This window comes from Pinus tabuliformis, chromosome 5_2 (assembly GCF_031772625.1).
Source record: "Pinus tabuliformis cultivar Carrire ecotype Pingquan chromosome 5_2, CPIR1, whole genome shotgun sequence".
Lineage (NCBI taxonomy): Eukaryota > Viridiplantae > Streptophyta > Pinopsida > Pinales > Pinaceae > Pinus > Pinus tabuliformis.
In genome coordinates this window covers 348,787,447-348,808,324 of record NC_142306.1, presented here as the reverse complement: position 1 = coordinate 348,808,324, position 20,878 = coordinate 348,787,447, and the positions used below count along the sequence as shown (strand labels likewise).

The following is a 20,878-nucleotide window of genomic DNA, read 5'->3' as shown; positions in this document are numbered from 1 at the left end:
TGGACCTATATGGTACAAAAATTGAGAAAAGCTTCAAGGCCAAGAGACTCCAAGCAAGACTGAACTGGATTTATGCTACACTAACTCCTTTGATGTGTGGTAGATGATGATTTCGGAAATTTGCAAGATATACCTGGTGCCTTATTGGACACCTGAGTCTTATTTGTGGTGATTTTGGTGCTTACAAACCCTGTGAGGGTTCCAGTTGATGGATCCCCTCTGAAGGATCATTATAATACTTCTGTGGTGGAGATTGGTAGACACATATTTTGTATCCCCCCCTAGATGTTCCAGTCTCTCTCGGAAATTTTGGCTGGATAATAGCTTGCGATTGTTTACATAGTCTTCATCTCTTGTCCTATGTGAATCTCACTAAACTTTGGCTTTGACACGAGTGTACTGGAAGTTATCTTGCCATTCTATTAATTTATTCCTGTTATTATTTTTTTGCAGTTAAATTATTGTTTTGATGCAATTGGCAATGCAAACACATCCATGTATTCATTAAATATTTATTAACAAGGAAGCAATTCAAGAAGACTACTGAAAAATTTCTGGTTGCATAGTAGGCATCACCAATGATTTATAATAAGCTTGTAATGAGTATGCTTCTGCTGTAGTCACCCTAATTCTATTGGTTTATTTGTTACTCTTACATCTCCACTGTTATCTCTATTTGTTCCATCAGAAATCACAAATACGATATAAGAAAACAAGTAACAATGACATTTTATCTTCTTAACAATGGCATTTCAATGATAAAATGCTGTTGTAGTTGCCTAAGGTTTATGCATAACATACTGCTGTTATGGTTGAAATGGATGCAGGTGGTTTTCAAAACTCGAATTTACCATTGTAACGTTGATTCCAGTGGTCAAGTTTGCTTGGACATTTTGAAGGATAATTGGAGTCCTGCCTTCACAATATCTAAAGTATTGCTATCAGTTAGCTTTCTCTTGATTAATGCCAAACCATGTAAATATTCTTTGTTCCAAACAAAAGTTGTTTTTTTGCTTCAGCGGTTATTTTAGTATGCACTAATTTATTTTTGAATTAAATCTTCCTTTGAATTCTACTAATTGGGAAATGTATGTACATGCTTCAGTACAAAAAAGGATGGTCTGCTGCCATAGGCTCCTCTGGCAGATCCAAAGTCTCAAAAATCAGTGATGGCTTAAGCCAAAGCACCCCTCATCATGAAGTCTTATTCAAAGTCAGAAGAAACAAACCACAGGCCTATGCCTGATACAAATTACTAGTCTTGCATGTAATAAGCCAAAGGAGGAGGTGGCTCATAGTCATACGGGGCCTTGCCCCATCTAGTAACTCTAGGATCAACATCAATAAGAGTTGCAGTGTTCCACCCATCACAAGGTGGCTTTGGGGACTTGGCCCCCTCTGAGATAGCGAGTGCCAGAGTGGGAAATTGTTTTTGTTTGTCACAATGTAGGGGTGCAACAAATAGACTGCATGCACACTCCCACTGCCATGAAACCTATTGTCCAAACATGTGGCAGGGCATGCTTTGGTTTGACCCAGTGGAGCTAGGTCAAGAAAGTCACCCTTGCAGTATAGTGAAGCCAAACAGACTAGGAGGGTTTGGAGCATTGTCCATCATACATGAGGCCTGGTGTGAATACTTAAGAAGTTGCTAAAGATGCTCCATCTCTAATTGTACCTTGTGGGTTTGTATAATAATATGCAATAACAAGCTGTCACACATTGGTGTTGCATCACACACTGAGAATTGACATGATGATAAAAAAATAAACAAAGCATCGTTTTGTATCTTTTAGATCTAAAATAGGGCTTTTGTTTGAAAGAGGATCCAAGTGGCTTGAAATTCAATGCCCCATGGAAGGGGTTTACCTAGCCAAAGCAACCCACCAAGTCAAGGAAGTAGAGAAACACTACTAACAAATAGAGTCTTCCTAGTTCTAGACATGTAAAGCAAAGGACAAAACTAGAAAATGTTCTTCAAGGATTTTGCTTGCTCACATTATGGACAATGTGGGTTTTTCTCTCCCATGTATGCAAGTCTTGTATCCATAGGGACCTCCCCACCACTAAGCTTAAAAAAAAAAAAAAACACTTTCTTGGTTGAAGAACAAGTTTCCATATGTTGCTTAAGCGAAACAACCATGTTATTTTCTTTGATTTCAATTGCCAAATTTTGGTAATCTAATCTTCAAGTAAGGGCTTGGATCAAGGCCACTTGTATTTCATGACCGGTTTGTACTTGAGAAAGATGGTGGCCACACCCCTCTTCCAATCTTACCACCAAGTGCAAGGTGTTGGAAGGCCAAGTTTTACATCAAGTCATTAGGGACGAACCATTGGATGCGGTCCACAATAATCATATCAATGATGACTAATGGATACTTCCGTTGGAGGTTGGCCAATGGGATCTGTTATCACCCAAATTGTACATGTGTGATAAAATCCCAAATCCACAATGCACAATTTGACAAGAACCTCTTAGGAGGGTTACCCATTGACCTTCCTCTCACTTTAGGTCACCTTTCCTCCAACTCAAGGGGGGTTTCCATACTAGGATGACTAAGGAAATAGTCAAATATGCACAAAGTGATGCCAATGATAACCTTAATAAAACATGTTTTTTTGGATATTTTTAGCATTTTTGGTTTAAAAAAAGAAAAAAAGGTTATGAAAGAGTATGGAGATCAATGTCGATATCCTACTAGGGCATGGAGTCAAGAGGAATCAAGTGGAAAAATGAGATCAACAAGAAAACCCTCTTAAGTTAGTCACTTAGTGTGTGGAATAGGGCAAGGGGCTAGAACATGACAAAAATTAACCCCTTGGCTATTCAAGGAAAATTACAAAGTCATGGCTCCACTAAGAAGGGTCTCTCCATGGGGAAAGCCTCCAACCACAAAATTGACTATGGCATGAAGAGGTATCAAAACCCTTACTAAGGAACTTGAGAGTACCAAGGAGAGTTAAAAATTACACTAGACCAACAAAGGAGAGCGTGTGAGAAGAGCCTCTAGATGCCTCCCTCCAAGTGATAGAGTTTCCCTTCAAATGTATTAATTTTTGCATCCTTATGGTAGTCTTGGACAATCACAATAATGCCTTTAATATAAAGAGAACAACTTCTAAGTTGGTAACGTTCACCACATGGATAAGCCTTCAACACCAAAATTCCTCCAATAAAAATATCTCCATGAAGCTCCAAGGAGAGGAGTGCTCTCTCAATCCAACCATGAGTACGAATGAGGAAACTCTCCTCTATTTATAGAGTGAAATCTAGTCCCTTTACAATAAAATAATAATATGATTTAATTCCTTAGATCTAGCCTAAGAAAACTAAATTTAATGAACTCCCAAAATCAAGTAATCTATCACAACATAAAATAAAGTGGTCAAGCCACATGTATAATGATTTGATGAGAAAGTGCCTCAAAAAGTGGGGGTAAATCCACCTAAGAAGAAACAAATGGTCCAAGATGCCCACGTCTAGCCTCCAAAGGCTCCTTTAATGGTGCAATTGGTCAACGCTTGCTTGAAGATGTCCCAGTAATGGTTTATAGTTGATGTAGATGGTCCATGCTAACTCCTGAAAACATGGTGTTGCAACCTCTAAGTCCAAAAGTCTTCAAAGTCTTTCATGAAAGTACAAATATGATGAAGCAATGTCAAGCCAAGCCTCTAATCCTGGTCCAACGTCCATCTTGATTTATGCTTAATTTGATTTGATGTTGTTAACAAAGTAGAGAGAATCATCAACATTCACTTTCAAAGCTTCAATGTTCCCCAATCTAGTGCAACGACCTCACGAAGATTCCATTAGAGGGGCTGCGTCATCATAAGAACTCCAAAAGTCAAGTCAAATAGTGGTCAAACACCCCCAAGTAATGCTCAAAATGAAGGCCCATGGTCATGCCTTTGGTCAAGGTATCCGAACAAACATGGAAGATGCTCTTGCAAGTCAAATTATGGATCATAGAACTCCCAAACAACCAAGTGACATGAAATATAATAAAGTTAATCTCCATTCTAGCTTATTTAATCTTTAAGATACTTTAGTGATGCAATGCTTACATTTTCTAAGTTGTATTAAGAGGGTGACACATCATCCATACAACCCCTCCAAGTCATCCAAATAACCCCAAAATGCTGGCACATGTGCTGTAGGTGCAAATCAACCCTCAAAACAAATACAAATAAGCTCATAGAGTAACTTATAGGAATATTTTCAATAAGTTTCCACGTGGCATGCATAGTAGGTATCCAAGTGTCCACAAATAGCCCCAAAATTTCCTTGGATGTGTGATTATTGCTGCAAAATCTAGCAGGCTCAATTCAAAGCCTCGCTGGGTGAGGCCAGACCTTATGGCAACAAGAGAAAGGGTTGCCATTGTCACCTCTGCAACCTTTCTCCTACTTTTTAGTGATAATTAACCACAACGAAGGCTTCCCTAGATCACTTGGAGGATATTCGAATGCTATGGCTTAAGGTGATGTAAAAGAGTTCTATAATGTGGACTAAAGTACTGGTAAAACCTAGAAAGGCCTAGATGTTCTATACCAAAGTTCAAATACTCTATGCCTAGACCAAAGATAAGTTTGCTATAAGTTAGGGTTTGATTGATATGCAACAATAAGGTGCACAATGTCATATATCGGCCCAAAGAAAAAGACATTAATGATAATCAATAAAGAGAAGCAAAGGATTTCCATTAGACATTAGGGCTAGTGCTAGAAAGCTGATTTTTATGGTTGAGATGTAAGCATTAACAACAAATAAGTGTGACGTCAGCCCTGTGATAATTTCTGAATCTAACACTTCAGAAACCCCTATTGCAATATTGGTTTACTATCTCCTACTTGTTCTTTACATTAACAAGTTATTTAAATGCATAAATATCAAAGTAAACACAAATGCAACCGTCACAAATATACAAATCAACAACTGAAATAAATCGAGACAACACAAGGGACACCGTTATTTTTGGACAATCTTCCCCGGAAAAACCCAATGCTGGAAAACTGGTGTAGCATATAGAGGGTTTTTTTATTAAGTAGATTCTGAATACAACTAGGGTGCTAGAAATGGCTCACCCTTCAAATAATATCCTTGGCAGCAATACCTCGATGCAGAGACAGAGATTCCGGCAAATCAGCAGCCGGATGTACAATCCTCCAGTGACTCCGGCTATTCCTTGTGCTGGACAACAAAAGCTGCTCCACGCACTCCTCTGGAACTACGTCACCCTCTTCAAAACTGCACCCTCTTCAAAACTGTGTCACGCTCTCCCGACTAATCTGCTCTCGGTCTGCCCCACAGACTTCCTCAGCACAACCTTTGAAGCTCTTTGCGTCAACTGCATCAGCCTCTATGGCCTCTGCGTCAACTTCTTTGGCCCTCTGCGTCCTCTGCCCTGGCCTCCTTAGCCTTTGCGTCAAGCCTTGCTGCCTCTGCATTGGCGTTCCTAGGCTCCGCGCTGCCTCTTCCAGCACTCTACTGCCTCTCTAATATGTATTCTTCAGCCTCTTGCCACACTGCTCCTCAGTGCAACAGATCAGTTGTTTGTTTTCCTCAGCAAACCTCGCCGTAGAAAAATCGAACTAACTGATCTCTCAAGTGTCTTGGTGTATCTCCAACTGACCCTCAAGCCTCCTCTTATACTTTTCTTGTTGACGATTCAACAGCCGAGATTAAGTCCCTAATCAACGACTAAGATTAGATCTGGCTTGATCCTTGTTATTTAGAACTTTCTCACCCATATTATATTAATACGCTTGAATATTTTAATTTTCCTAAGTTTATACTTAGGAACCCCATTAAAAATATTAATTATTTTAATATCTCTCGATCCGGTTGGAATTTCCCCAAACGATTTCTGGGTCTTGGAGATCTCATGTGCCTTAGCCTCTCCACCAATTTTCATGGCTAGACTCTAGAGCACATCCGATGCTACCAAAAATCAACACTCCCTCTTAGCGAGGAATGTGCTCTAGTAATGCTTCACCATAGAAACATCACTCTGATCCTCTGCATCAGTACCTGTGCTGATGCTAGGGCTACTGCCCTACGTCCACTGCACTGCTACTTCCTGTACCGCTACCCATGACATTGCCACTGCCACTGCCATTGCCACATCTGTACTATAGCTCCCTCTCAACATGCTGCATCATACTGCCCTTAGCATTACCACTTCTAACTGTTGCACTACAACTCAGTTACTGAGAAGTAAGTAACTGACTTCTCCCAAACACTGACATCTTGGTCAGTCTGGAAGCCTCTTGATGCTGAAACCACCTTTGCTGCTATCTTGTGCTCCCCTTTGCTGCCATTGCGCTGCTGCAAACACCTCTGTGCCTCTCACACTGTTGCAACCTTTGCTACGCTGCTACAAACTTCTGCACTCTAGCCTTGCCTTGCTGCTCTGCCACACTTTGCTCCACCCGACACTTGTCATCATGCTACTGTCTTTAAGGGCTCCTGTAGCCGGATGTGATCTAAGAGTTTGGACACTTAAAGGATCCTGCCCTTGCATGTAGTCCTCCTGACTACAACTCGATGTCACCCCACCTCTTCTCTAGAGGTGCATGAACACTCATGGCACAATCGTCATCAGTCACAACATCCTTCTCCGCCTTTGCTGGAGCTGCCTTTGAGTCAAAAGCTTCTCCCTTGCCTTCCTTTCTTCCTGGGGCACTGAAGTGCATAATGTCCCAGCTCCCCACAACTGAAGCACTTGACCTTGGAGATGTCCTTCTTCTTCCTCTTCCCTTGCTGTCCCGCAGATGCTAGAGCCGCATCCTCCTTCTCTTTCTTGACTTGAACTCCCTTACCACTACTCCCCGCCTTGGTCAACTGCCTGATCTCTTCTTGTCGAAGAGCTGCCCACATCTCTTCCCAACTGGGGAGAGTTGCTCTGCCCAAAATGCTTTGGAAAAATGTCTCCCAGTCCTTGGAGATTGCATTCAGAGCAGTCCTGGCCATAAACTCTGGATCCGGTGTAGACCCCACGGAAGTAAGCTGGTCGCGAATTCCTTGCAACCTAAGGAGAAAGTGATCTATCTCCTCTCCTTTCTGCATTTGATATGACCTCAGCTGATTCTCCAATAACATCTTCTGCTACACGGAAGAGCCTTGATATAAGGTGGTCAGTGTCTGCCACATCTCATTTGCTGTGTTCTTCTCAGCAATATGTGGTATGACCCTTGACCCCGTCTAGGATCATGCATTTCACCTTCACCATGGCTTCCTCATACTTCTCATTTGCATTCGGGTCATCTGGCACAACTACGGTTTTCAAGGCATAGTGCTTGATGCGATGTTTATACAGGATTGCCAGGATCTTGGCTTTCCAGATGACAAAATTTGAAGCCTCGTCCAATCTGTCCTGATCCCTCAATCTATTTACTGCCATCTCCGCTCCTCTTCTAGACTCCCTATGAGTCTCAGCTTCCCTCTTGGAAATCCTCCTGCCAACTGTCGAATCACTCCTCTCTAATCCCCCTTTGTTGCTGGAACCCAGACCTGGATTTCTTGGCTAGAAATCCGTCGAGGTAGTGCTTCCCTCTACCTTGGTTCCGTCTCCTTAGACACTATTCTGTACAGACAGAAACAACCTCCCACTAGCTCCTCAAATCACAATCTGCACAACTCCCTTAGCCTCGACAATTGAAGAATTTGAGCCTTCTGGCTCTGTGCAATCACAGTGAGAGCTAGATCAACGCTTCCTGGCCTTAGCGTCAATCCTTCCTGACCGAGAAAGATGACCGGGCACTACGTAGGCCTGATCTGCCCCTCCTCTATCTCTTTGTTGGCTCTCCTCCTAACTCAGAACGCTGATGCAGGCTCTGTGTGAGTCTCTGCGTTACCCTCTTAGCACTGTGTCACTCCTCCTCTTGCCTCTTCAACTCTAGAACAACGTTGTATCTTGGGACAGTTGCTTCACTGCTGCAAATCCTCAGATTTCTCTTGCTGGTGTCTTCAGTCCTCCTTGATCTGCAATCGCTCTGATACCATGTGATAATTTCCGAATCTGACACTTCAGAAACCCCTACTACAATATTTGGTTTACTATCTCCTACTTGTTCTTTATATTAACAAGTTATTTAAATGCATAAATATCGAAGTAAACACAAATGCAACCTTCACAAATATACAGATCAACAACTAAAATAAACTTAGACAACACAAGGGACACTGTTATTTTTGGACAATTGTCCCCAGAAAAACCCAATGCGGGAAAACCGGTGCAACATATAGAGGGTTTATTATTAAGCAGATTCTGAATACAACTAGGGTGCCAGAAATGGCTCACCCTTCAGAGAATATCCTTGGCAATAATACCTCGATCCGGAGACAGATATTTTGGCAAATCAATAGTCGAATGTACAATCCTCCAGTGACTGCGACTGTTCCTTGTGCTGGACGACGAAAGCTACTCGACGCACTCCTCTGGAACTGCGTCACCCTCTCCCGGCTAATCTGCTCTCAGTCTGCCCCACAGACTTCGTCAGCGCAGCCTCTGAAGCTCTCTGCGTCAACCGCATCAGCCTCTATGGCCCCTGCGTCAATCCTTACTGCCTCTTCCGACACTCTAAAGCCTATCTGATATATATTCTTCGGCCTCCTGCCGAACTGCGCCTCAGTGCAACATATCACTTGTTCGATTTCCTCAGCAAACCTCGCCCCAGAAAAATCGAACTGACTGATCTCTCAGGTGTCTTGGTGTATCTCCAACTGACCCTCAAGCCTCCTCTTATACTTTTCTTGTTGACGATTCAACAGCCGAGATTAAGTCCCTAATCAACGGCTAAGATTAGATCTGGTTTGATCCTCATTATTTAGAACTTTCTCACCCATATTATATTAATACACATTAATATTTTAATTTTCCTAAGTTTATACTTAGGAACCCCATTAAAAATATTAATTATTTTAATATCTCTCCATCCGGGTGGAATTTTCCCAAACGATTTCTGGGTCTTAGAGATCTCATGTGCCTTAGCCTCTCCACCATTTTTCATGGCTAAAGGACATTCGATGCTACCAAAAATCAACAAGCCCTAAATAGGAGGGTTTGATTATGCACTATGCTAGATTTTTCCTTAAGATGTTCTATATATGCAATTACTAAATTATGAGCCACAAACAACCAACACAAATTATCTTTTATGCAAAAAATTGCCCTAAAAATCCTAGCGGCTAACTATAAACATCTAGGAACAAGGGAAAGAGGAATAAATTCAATAAAATTTATGGATGATCAACGCAAAAAAGATTGGTGCCTTATCCTCCAAGGGTTTAATGGAGTCGTCTAGGGCTAAAATTCATGGAGGAGACTTTGGAGTAAGGGGGGATGACCAGGGCATCCATTTTCAAAACCCTAACTATTTTTCTTGTGAGGGGAGAATATAAGGAATGCACAATCAAAGTTTCCTTATAGGCTTCCAAGAGAATAGTTTTGCATGCAATAATGGAGGAAGATTCCAACATAAATTCAACATTTAGTCATGGCATTAATAGAAACCCTACTTCAAACATACAATATGCAAAATATAAAATATGCAAAACTTACATAATTCTCCAAAAAAGCACTTCTTTCATTCTCAGAAAAACACCTCCATGCAAAAGATCGTCCAGATCCTCTAAAGGAGCTCTAGATGCCATAAGTATCAAATGAGCTAATGAGTGCTCCATACTCCAAGAAATAGCTCTAAGACCGTGGGAATTCCTCCAAAGTGCCTCCATATCAAGATGTCATCACCAAAATGTCCAACATCACCCTCTAAAGGGAAAGAGGGGTGATGTGTCATCAATCTACTCAACTGTTAGGGCCAAATGGTGATGTGCAAGCCCTCTTTTGTCATATGAACGATAACCATTATCATTCGGGCTCCAAAACAAGCAACGCCTATCAAACAACGTTAAGGCAAGCCTAGGGGCATCATGGGTCCATTGGGCACATCATCAATATCTCCAATGCCAAGCTTCATGGGCTCATCGTTTCAACATCTTGAGGTACCTCGGATTGTCAAGTACTTTTGATCAGTTGGTATTTTTGTCAATAAGGTCAAAGGAAAAATTATTATTATTATGTTATTCAAGTTGGCCCTACCTCATGAAGGGGTTTGACCCTTGGTCAAACCACACTTGTTTGGACATGTATGTATTGACAAGTGATACTCCTCATTTGGCATCCATCACAACAACAATTCAGACTTGTTCTAAGTGTCTTCTGTTCACACATGCGAAGGAGAAAGAGAAGTTGACCAATGAAGTTTGACCGAGTCTTTTCTCTATTTGACTAGTATTGACCTTGACCTTTGTAGCTACTGTTGACCGAATCTTTGACTGGATAGAAGGCCGAATATTCTGGGAATCTTTGACTAGATGTTGAGCGAATATCTGCGTAGATTTTCAGAGTTGACCGAGCTTGCTTTGACTAGTGTTGACTGCATGTCGACTATATCGATTTGACTGAAAATTTCAAAGGAGTTGCAGGGTTAAAATTCAACCCCTTTGATTGAAGTTGACCAGGATCAGAAGAAGGCCAAAATTTGGCTTGTTGACCAAGTTTGACCTATTGATGAAAAATTTGACTTTATCCTTTGACCAAATTTGACTTGGAAAGTGTTATGGTTATTTTGACTATGTTTGACTAGGAATTCAATTGTACAAATTGATTGAATTGGACAATTTCTCCTAAGAACTAGAAATTCAAATGTACAAATTGATTTAATTGGACAATTTCTCCTAAGAAAAGGTTGTTGGGTTTTTCCCCTGGTTTAGGGTTTTCGTTTTCTCGGGGTAAATTGTGTCTCTTGTGCATCTTTATTTTACTGTGATCTCTACTACCCTTTTGTATTTATGGTTGAAATTTTTTGAAGTGTAATTGCTTAATGATCTAATTGTGCCAAGAAGATAAATTGTATCATTGGAAGTAATTATTTGGCAAAAAATTGTGCTTATCTTAATTGCACCTAAAAATCAACACCAAAGAAGTGTATGATGCTTTGGTAGGATTGTATGAGAGTAGCAACACTAGCAAGAAACTAACTTTGAGGCATCAACTTCAAAGTGTTATGATGTCTAGAGAGACTTTGTTGTTTCTTATCTTATGAGAGTCTTTCAGTTGAGAGATGAGCTTAGAGTCGTTGGAGATTTTATTAATGATACATAACTTGTTATAGTGACGCTCAATGGATTCCCTTCCTCATGGGATCCATTTGTCCAAAGAATTTGTGCATGAGAGAATCTTCCCGAGTTTGATAAGCTATGGACTGATTGTGTCCAAGAGGAGGCCAGACTGTTATCGAGAACAACGTGCAAAATCCATAGGAAGAAACCCAAGCTCTTATAGCCCATGCAAGGAAAGGAAAAGAAAGACCAATAAACTTCAGAAAGTTTAATAAGAAGAATATTGGTAGAAGACCTACTCCATATCAAGATCAAAAGAAGAAGGATATGTCAAAGATCAAGTGCTTCAATTGTCATGATTTTGGACACTATGCATCCTAGTGTCCTCAGAAGAAAAGGAAGGGAAAGCAACATGCATCAACAATCGATGTTGATGATGATGATGAGCTTCCACCGTAGAAGAAGTCGAAGGAATATTTCCTTGTCTCCACTCTTACATGCATTATTACAGATGACAATGAGGTTTGGTTGGTGGACAGTGGTGCTTCTAGGCACATGTTTGGTTTTCGAGATGCTCTCACTGATTTGATAGAGAGAGACTCAACATTGCAAGTGGAACTTGGGGATAAATCCAAGTATGCAGTGAAAAGAGTTAGATCAACATCATTTCAGCTGGAGTCTAGAGATACACTTCACATGAGAGATGTTTTGTTTGTACTAGGATTGAAGAAGAACTTGCTTTCTATCTTAGTGTTGGAGGATAGAGGATTCATGGTTGCATTTTTGGACGGACATGTTCTTGTATGGTCCAAGGGATTGAACATAGACTCAACAAAAGTGATTGGTGTTTGAGAGGGAGGGCTATATAGACTGATAAGACGACCAACCCAAGCATTGGTACATGACAATATCGGTCTATGTGAATTATGGCATCAGAGATTTGCTCACATGCATCACAGGGCTTTACCAACATTGAGGAAGATGGTTACAATTATTCCAAAGCTTCAGGTGGAGCATGATGGTGTTTAAATGGGATGTGCACTTGGAAAGAATGCCAAAGGATCTTTTCCGAGCAATGATAGTAGGTCTAAGGGGATCTTGGATCTAGTGCATTCTGATGTATATGGACCGACGATAGTAGCATCTTTGGGAGGTTACTTGTACTATGTGACTTTTATCGATGATTTCTCTCGGAAGACTTGGATCTATTTCATGAAGACCAAGGATGAGGTCTTTAGCATGTTCCAGGAGTTTAGGGCACAGGTAGAGAACCAGTCAGGGAAGAAGATCAAGGTATCGAGGTCAGATAATGGAGGAGAGTATAATTCTATAGAATTTAGTGATTTTTGCAAGGAGGAAGGGATCAAGAGGGAGTGGATTTTTCCTTACAATCATTAGTAGAATGAAGTTGCGGAAAGGAAGAACAGGTCCATTTTGGAAGCTGTGAAGACGATGATTCATGATCAAGATCTACCCATGTTCTTGTGGCTAGAGGCATCCAACACAACTGTTTATGTTCAAAACAAGAGTCCTCACTGGATATTGGAGGACAAGACTCCCGAGGAGGCATTCACAGTAGTGAAGGCAGAGGTTAGTCATTTGAGGATCTTTGGTTGTCCAATGTATGTTCATGTGCCCAAGGAGAAGAGGAAGAAATTGAAAACTTCTGGTAAGAATGGCACTTTTGTGGGATACAACGAGAATTCAAAGGCCTATCAAATCTACATTCCAGGATAGTGTTAGATTGAGGTTAGTCGAGATGTTACTTTTGATGAGGAGGTAGCCTTCAGGAAGTCTAAAGAGTCTGACATGGAGATTGATAGTAAGGAGCAGGAGTCTTTGAAGGATGCATGTACAGGTCCTATTCCAGTTTTTCATCCTTCAGATGATCAGGAGGAGTCAGTAGAACCAATAGAGCTAGTGGACCCATCGAGAGATGTTGCAGGAACTAGGAAGTGGTCAGTGTGGCTTCGTGACACTTTGTATGATGAAGAGGGGCATGCAGCTTCCTGTGGTACTTTCAGGGAGAGTAGACGACCACAAAGGTACTCGGGTATATGGCATTGATGAGCCACATCATTGATTCTGAGCCTTCTAGTTATGAGGAGGTAACAGACCAACATGTTTGGAAGGATGCCATGATGGAGGAGTATCAGTTCATCATGAAGAATTATTGTGGGAGATAGATCCAAGACCAGAGGGGAAGTCACAGTGACTTCCGATTGGATCTATAAGATCAAGCATGTAGTAGATGGAAGCATCAAGAAGTGCAAAGTGAGGTTGATGGTGAGAGGATTTCCCAGAAAGAGGGAGTGTACTATGACAAGACGTTTGCTCCAATCGCCAGGTACACTTCTATTAGAATTGTTGTTTCTCTTGCTTTAGTTATGGTTTGGAAGATACATCAGATGGATGTAAAGACTACATTCCTCAATGGTATGATTGAGGAGGAAGTGTACATAGAACAACCTCAAGGCTTCAAGGTACATGGGAAGGAGTCCCATGTTTGTAGATTGAAGAAGGCTTTGTATGGACTCAAGCAGGCACCCAAGGCATGGTATTCTAGGATTGATGGATACTTGATGAGCTTGGGCTTCACCAAGAGTGTTGCGGATCCTGACCTTTATTTCATGATTTTTGATGGTGATCCCTTGATCTTGGTGTTGTATGTGGATGATTTGTTCCTTACTGGGGTAGAGAGGCTCATTGTTGGGTGCAAGAGGGAGTTGGCCTCAGAGTTCAAGATGAAGGATCTTGGCTTGATGCACTATTTCTTGGGATTAGAGGTGTGGCAGAGACTTGATGAGATCTTCCTTGGACAAGGGAAGTACATTGTTCAGATTTTGAGGAGATTCAGTATGATGGACTGCAAGTCCATGGCTACACCTATGGTGACCAATCTAAAGAAGCTGAGTGATTTTGCTTCAGATTCATATTTGGTGGATCCCATGATGTACAAGCAATTGATTGGATCCTTGATGTACCTGGTTAACACTGGGCGAGATATTTGTCTTACAGTGAACACCGTGACCCAGTATATGGTTGAGATGAGGCAGATACATTAGGTTGGAGCAAAGCACGTGTTGAGGTACTTGCGCGATATAGTTGGATATGGTTTGAGATATGTCTCAGGTGGTGAAATGAGGTTGTAGGGATGTACAAATTTGGATTGAGTCGAGAGTGCAGAGGATGGAAAGATCACCTCAAGGTGCTGCTTCGACTTGGGATCTATTACCCACCACCTATGGGTACTGTATATAGGAGAAAATTTCTCTCCTAGATGGTCCTCAGCCGACAACTAGTAGCCCCTTGCAGCCACAAGATAGCTCAATGTGCCATTGTCTCCGCCACTTGAGCCAGCCATGTGGTCCCTCGACTACTTGTCAAGATTGTATGTTTGAAGGTGGGACTCCCGACCCCAAAGGTATGACTTTTCATTGGTTTGGTTGAGTAAATTTGTTTACTTTTCATGGGCACTTTTGGGCATGGATTGGTGGGTGGATTTGGCGGAAAGAGTGGGTTAGGTCTATATTCTTGTTTCCATTGCTCGATTCTGTGGTTACCCTTGTATCCTAGTCCCATGGGATCTCCTTTACTGGCCATTGGTTTCAGGGTTGGCACTACATGGGAAATACCGATTTTGGTTGCATGGTCCCGCTTCTCGATACCACCTACATCACTCCCCTTCCACTCATTTTAGCCTCGTTCATCTGTTTTCCCATCCGGGTCCACATGTGTCCACTGGGTCCACATAAGGTTAGCCTCCCCTTCCCCTTGTCCACACCATGGGTCAGGCCTAAACGATGCCCCGGAGATTGATGCATCTAAGAAGAAAAGAAAAAGCACAATTTGGCCACCCTTAACAAGAAATGTACCACAAAATGCAGAATATGGTCGGGACATACAAATTTAGCACGTGGGCAAAAGCCAAACATGAGCTCTACCCCTTACCCATGGCCATCACCCTGGTTCCTATGGGCCCTAAATGAGCCCCGAGTAGTTATGAAGAAAATCAGTCAAAGGCAAAAGGCATATGAAGAAGGGTCGAAGAACAAAGGCCAGGGTAACTCATGTACCATGATTTGCTTCCTCCTACACTCATATACCCAGGTGTGGGCTTCCCCTATTACAACCACGCTTGTACCGTGACATGTGGTCTAAATGATTCCCTTGATCCCCACTCTGCTCCATTATTATATCAGCTGCCACCTACCATTTGAGGGATGTACCGTGGACATGTCACCCCCTTTAGAGGTTGAAACCACCTAATAGGGTCCTTGGATAACCCCCTATTGGGCTTGGAGACACTTGTACATGCCAAAGGCCACTATGGAAGGGCATGCCACCATGAAGTGCCCCATTGATCCTATGACTTGCAAGCTCTTTTACTTGATTACTCTAATGATTTGTTGTATTGGAGGGTGAGGGGATGCATTGGATCTTATGCCGGATTGCAGGGGGGTCTCCATTTGGGGCTCGGTCTCCTATACGGGGTCCTAGCCCTCCAGAGGGCCACATTGGCACTTGCAGGGTGAGCGTTGAGAGCCATGGGCATCCACCATAGCAGAGCGTACTTCATGGATCCCCAACACCACTCGTTGATTGCTTGTGTTCCACCTTTTGCATGAGGATGATGCACCTAGTTCACCATGCCCAGGCGGCTCCACACATACACCATTCACTTGGTAGATGTTCTAGAGTCCAGAGGGTGTCTCTCGTTGCAGAGGGAGGGCTTATATCATCATCCCAGCCCTTATAGATGGTCTACAAGCATTTTCAATCCACTTGGAGACCCATGAGGATGTCCTTGTGCCCCCCTACACCCACTTGGGAGCACCACAGGTTCTTGCTTGGAAAACAAGGGGCCAACCCCTTGTCCACTATGTTTGGAGTCCAGTTCTTCATCATGGCACCCCTTGGACTTCATTAGGCCTCCTCAAAGGCCCAATGACTCACTTTGTTTATCATTCGACCCTCTTGAGAGGCTTCTTATTATGTTATTGAGCTATTTGGTGGGCTTGTCACCAAAAGTATTGTTATTATGCACATTATTTTATTTTAGGGGCTCAATTAGGCCAATTTAGCTAAATCGAATTCATTAGAGAGTGTATAAATAGAAGTGAGATGATTCATTTTCATCATCATCACTTGGATTTGGTTCTTATCTCTTGTGAAAATTTCGCTATCCTTTTTGGAGGAGGATTTTGGATGCAATGGATGAATTTTGATGTTTGGATATCTCTCTCTTTTCTTGGAGCTTTATTATTGGCATAATTTGATGATTGGATATACTCTTACTCATGTAAGTAATCCTTTCATGTCTATTCTTGTTATTTACTTTAATACATTGATGTTGCTGGGATTTTCGTTATACTAGATCTGAAATTTACTGCTTTTCTTATGCAAAATTTAGTCTTTTGTAGCGTTGCGTCATCTCATGTATCATGTGTGAAAGGGTGAATGTTCCTAGAGATTGTTTGGATTGAACACATCTGGATAAGTCGTCAATTATTGCAAATTGAAGTATTAATTCTTTTATCAGCTTTTCTCATGCCCTAATTGCCATGCAAAGTTGTCTAGAAGGCTCCTTGATTGAGTGTAGTTCCTCTAAATCAAAACTTTCATCTTGACTCCATCTTCCCCTAAGGATAAGGCATTGATCCTTCCATATGTTATCATTTTCAAAGAGAATTCCTCTCACCTTCCCCTCTTTTTCTAGGTCTAGTTTCCATAGATCAAATATTGCAGCACTTTTCTCATGATTTAGCCATCAAAAGAATTCGATCTCTTACCCACAACTGCGTTGGTGTGTCCTCAAGGAGCTCTCCAAATTTCACGAAATTCTGACGGTGGGATCTTGACATATTTCAAGCCCTAGCTCGAAGATCAATTCTTTCCCTTGGTTTCCCATTGGCTAGTGACCTCATTGGGATCATAACATCAAATCATCAAAAGAAGATTATTTCTTTGATCCCCTTCCTTTCCCTAATTAGGTCAAGTACATCCTTGATTGATCAACTCCATATCCTTGACCTAATTTCGGGTCCACTTGGCCCTTTGTGGTCCCACAACTTGTTGACTCCAATTCCACAAAGATCACTTAGAAGCCAAGCATTCATAAGGCCTTTGAGACTAGGGGCTTCCTTAACAAAGCATACTCCCAAACCCTATCCTCAAAATCCCTCTTAGCCCTTCCTAGAGAGCCCATCACCTTGCTTCTAAAGCAAGCAACCCATTTAATTGAGTCTCTCTTGCAAATAGGCTTAGGAATCACTTCCTTATCTTATCATTGACTATATATATTCTAGTGATTCCTCACATACTAGGACTCCTCCCATCGGTGAAAGTTCGTAAAGAGCAGGGAGCCTTAGCTGAGGTGACAATGGGTTATTGCTCCATTGTTGCCCTTGACCTAGTAGTTGCTCTATAGTATCCCCTCTTAGGGCCCCTGCTAGTTTGAGTGGTAACAAGATCAACTATGATATGCTGGTTTAGCAGGAAGTAGACTTCTATTGCACTCAATACAATAAAGGTAGAATATATCGCAGCCAATGTTGCAAGTCAAGAAGTAGTGTGGCTTGGGAAGCTGCTTGTAGGACTATTTGATCAGGAGCTCGAGGCCATCTTGATATTTTGTGATAATTAAAGTTGTGTGAATCTTTCAGAGAATCCTATTTTCACGATGGATCGAAGCATATTGAGATCAAATATCACTTCACCTGAGACTTGGTGCAGAATGGAGCAGTGAAGCTCTAGTACATATCCACAGACAAGTAGATTGTGGACATTCTCCCCAAGCCTCCGTCTAGAGCGAAGTTTATATACTGCAGAGACAAGCTTGGCATGACGTAGAATGTCTCCCTTGTTGAGAGGGAGTGTTGATGTCTTTGCAAGAGAGGGCAGACCATCTCCTGAGAAGCCATGCTGATTTGACTAGGGGAGATGGATACATTCACTTGAGTAGCCATGTTGATTTGGCCAGGGGTGAGTGACCCAGGGGCAAACCTTCTCCTGAGAATCCATGTTGATTGGGCTGGGTCATGTTGATTTGAACAGGGGAGTTGGATACATTTGCCTGAGTAGCCATGCTGATTTGGCTAGGGGTGAGTGGCCCAAGGGCAGACCTTACCTGAGAAGCAACGCTGATTTGGCTAGGTCATGCTATTTTGACCAGGGGAGTTGGATACATTTACTTGAGAAGCCATGTTGATTTGGCTAGGGGTAAATTGCCCAGGTTACTCACATTTCCTACTCCAGAATGGAGTGATCTATATCTATAGATGTGCATGTGAGGGGACACTACATCAACATAGCAAGTTCATGAATCTTTCTTGAGGAAGGAGAAATTTTCAGCTAAGGAGAAATTTGTTTGCAGCTGAGGAGAATACCTCCCTTGCTAAGAGGGAGTGTTGATTTTTTGTAGCACCGGGAAGTATTCCTGCATGGCAAAAGGGGTCTCCAAGTTGGCCCAAGAAGTCAAGTCAACCTAGCCAAGTGAAAAGGTTTGTCCCTTTGGATTATTTTAGCCCATTCAATCCATTCAAGAAGTATAAATAGATGATGTGACATCTCATTTTCTCCACCAAGCAAGAGCAAGTTTTTTTCTCTTCCGCATTTCTCTCTCTTGGACAGTTGCATGCATGGAGAAAAACAACGAATTTGATTGAGTTGACCAAGCTGATCTTTCTTCTGTTTGAATGGGCATTGACCGAACTGTTGACCATTTGACTGAGCTGTTTGACCACAGTACGGAGTCCGTTCCACATGTGCGAGTTGACCACAGGGCCGCACATGTGGATTGTTGACCATAGACTTACTGCAGCGCTACAAAATTGACCGTTTGACCAGTGTTGACTACTGGTTATTTTGGCTGGTTTGACGATCATTGACTTGCTGCTATTTTGACCAGGTTTGACTGTATTTGGAGTCTGGACTTGTATATTTGGCACGCATTTCTAGACATTGCTGATTTGTAAACTTTGTTGAAGAATAATTTCTCCTAAAGAAAATTTGCTGGGTTTTCTCCCAAGGTTGGGTTTCCCATGGTAAAAATATTGTCTCTATTGTGCATGGCTGTCTTTCTATGATGCTTACTATTTCCGCTGCATTTACTGTTGATATTTTCCGAGGTGTAATTGTTCAATGATATCAGTGGCATAAGAATACTGTGTGGAAATCATTGGGAAGTAATTATCTGGCAGAAAATTGTACATATTGTATATCTTGTAGAAAATTCAACAAAAAGGTGACATAAATATCTCCAAATGGTGCAGCTCCTCCAAAACAGCTCCATAAAACGTGTAATATAAAGCTCCATAACCTTCAAGTAATGTCTTAAATGAATGCCTATGGTCATACCTTGGGTCAAGGGACCTCCATGAAGCATGATGATGACAATGACTTCCCAAGTTCAAAAGCAAGTTATACAACCCTCAACATCCATATTGACGTCAAAATAGATGGGGTTGAACCCTGAAGTTCAGGTCATTGGTCTTCAAGTGGTGTTCTTTAGGTCACCTCAACATCATCAAACTTGTGGTAAGTGAATGCCAAGTAATATCTTTAAAACAAAATGTCACTCAAGTGACTCCCTTCACATCATATCATGCTCTAAGTATTCCCATGGCTGTCACAGCATCCATGCATGTGGGTTGGCCTTCACAAGAGGTAAAAATCAGCTAAATAAATGACCAATTAAGAGAGTGCTCCATAGTCTTCCATGTGGCGTGTCAATAAAAGGTCCATGTGTGCATAAGCCCAAAAATACCTTGGAGACTGTGACCTGTGCCTTGGGAAACATCATATGCCTCGAAAAGTGTGAAACCACCCCCAAAATCAGAATGCCATCAAACTATGCTACTCATCAAAATGCATGTGAATACCCCTGCAGGAAGGAGGGGCAACAGGTTCAACACGGGTGTGCAATGTCGACCATTCGACTCCCATACCTTACGGACCCAATTTTGAATAATCATCTTATGGGGTACCCTTCAACAAAATAATGAAGAATGCAACCTGCTCAAAACTCATGACAGAGACTAGCATCCTCAAGATAAAGAAAATTGTTATTAGGAGTAGGGCCATTACCTTGTAGTACATCTTTAGGATGAACATCTAAGGAGCCTTGGGTGGCATTCCGAGTGTCTTGTCCGAACTTATGGTTGTGATTGATCATGGAAAGGTCAGGGAAGCCCATTAAGCCTCATCTTATGACAAAAGGCTGTTGGACTGACTGGCCAACAGGCCCACAGTTAAAGCTGAAAGACAGTACAAATGTACCACATACAGCCAGAGATGACAATATTCAGGGCATAACTCAAAACCCCAGTAGAGCAAAAAAGAGACGATCATTTAATGTTGTTTTTCATGTGTAGTAACTTCTACATCAAGTATAAGCTTTTGAATTTACTTGGATAACATGCAAAGTAATTGGAATGTTTGTCTAAATTTCAATTTTTTGCAGATGATCCACTTGTGCCAAGCATTGCACATCAGTATCTAACTGATCAAGCAGAACACGACAGAATAGCTGCTGATTGGACAAGGCGATTTGCGGCTTAAACACTTCCATGGTGGGCATCCTTGGAAGCACTGTAGCTATATGATGTAATCTCCATTCTATATTTTGTAACATATCAATATGTAATTGTAATCTGAAGGTTAGTTTAGCTTATGCAAATGTTATAATGAACAAGAAATGAATCGTGATACCTATGTAATTATGTGTGATGCATTTTATGCTATTTGAGA

At 41.7% G+C, this 20,878-nt stretch overlaps 1 protein-coding gene across 5 annotated transcripts in view; it reads left to right on the top strand.

Annotated features, from left to right (window-relative positions):
- Positions 1-20,878, top strand: part of FUS9 (Ubiquitin-conjugating enzyme family protein) — a 181,110-nt gene that overhangs the window by 155,789 nt on the left and 4,443 nt on the right. For 2 of the 5 annotated variants that reach the window (XR_016261732.1, XM_089436358.1), the window contains exons 3-4: positions 828-975; positions 20,592-20,700. Coding sequence is in view for 2 of the 5 variants with exons in the window: in XM_089436358.1 (XP_089292484.1) it covers positions 828-975; positions 20,592-20,689 (246 nt within the window). In the remaining 3 variants the exon portion in view is untranslated. Of the gene's footprint in view, positions 1-827; positions 976-20,591; positions 20,735-20,878 lie in introns of all 5 variants that reach the window. The other 3 variants (XR_016261733.1, XR_016261734.1, XM_089436359.1) reach the window with 3 other exon arrangements.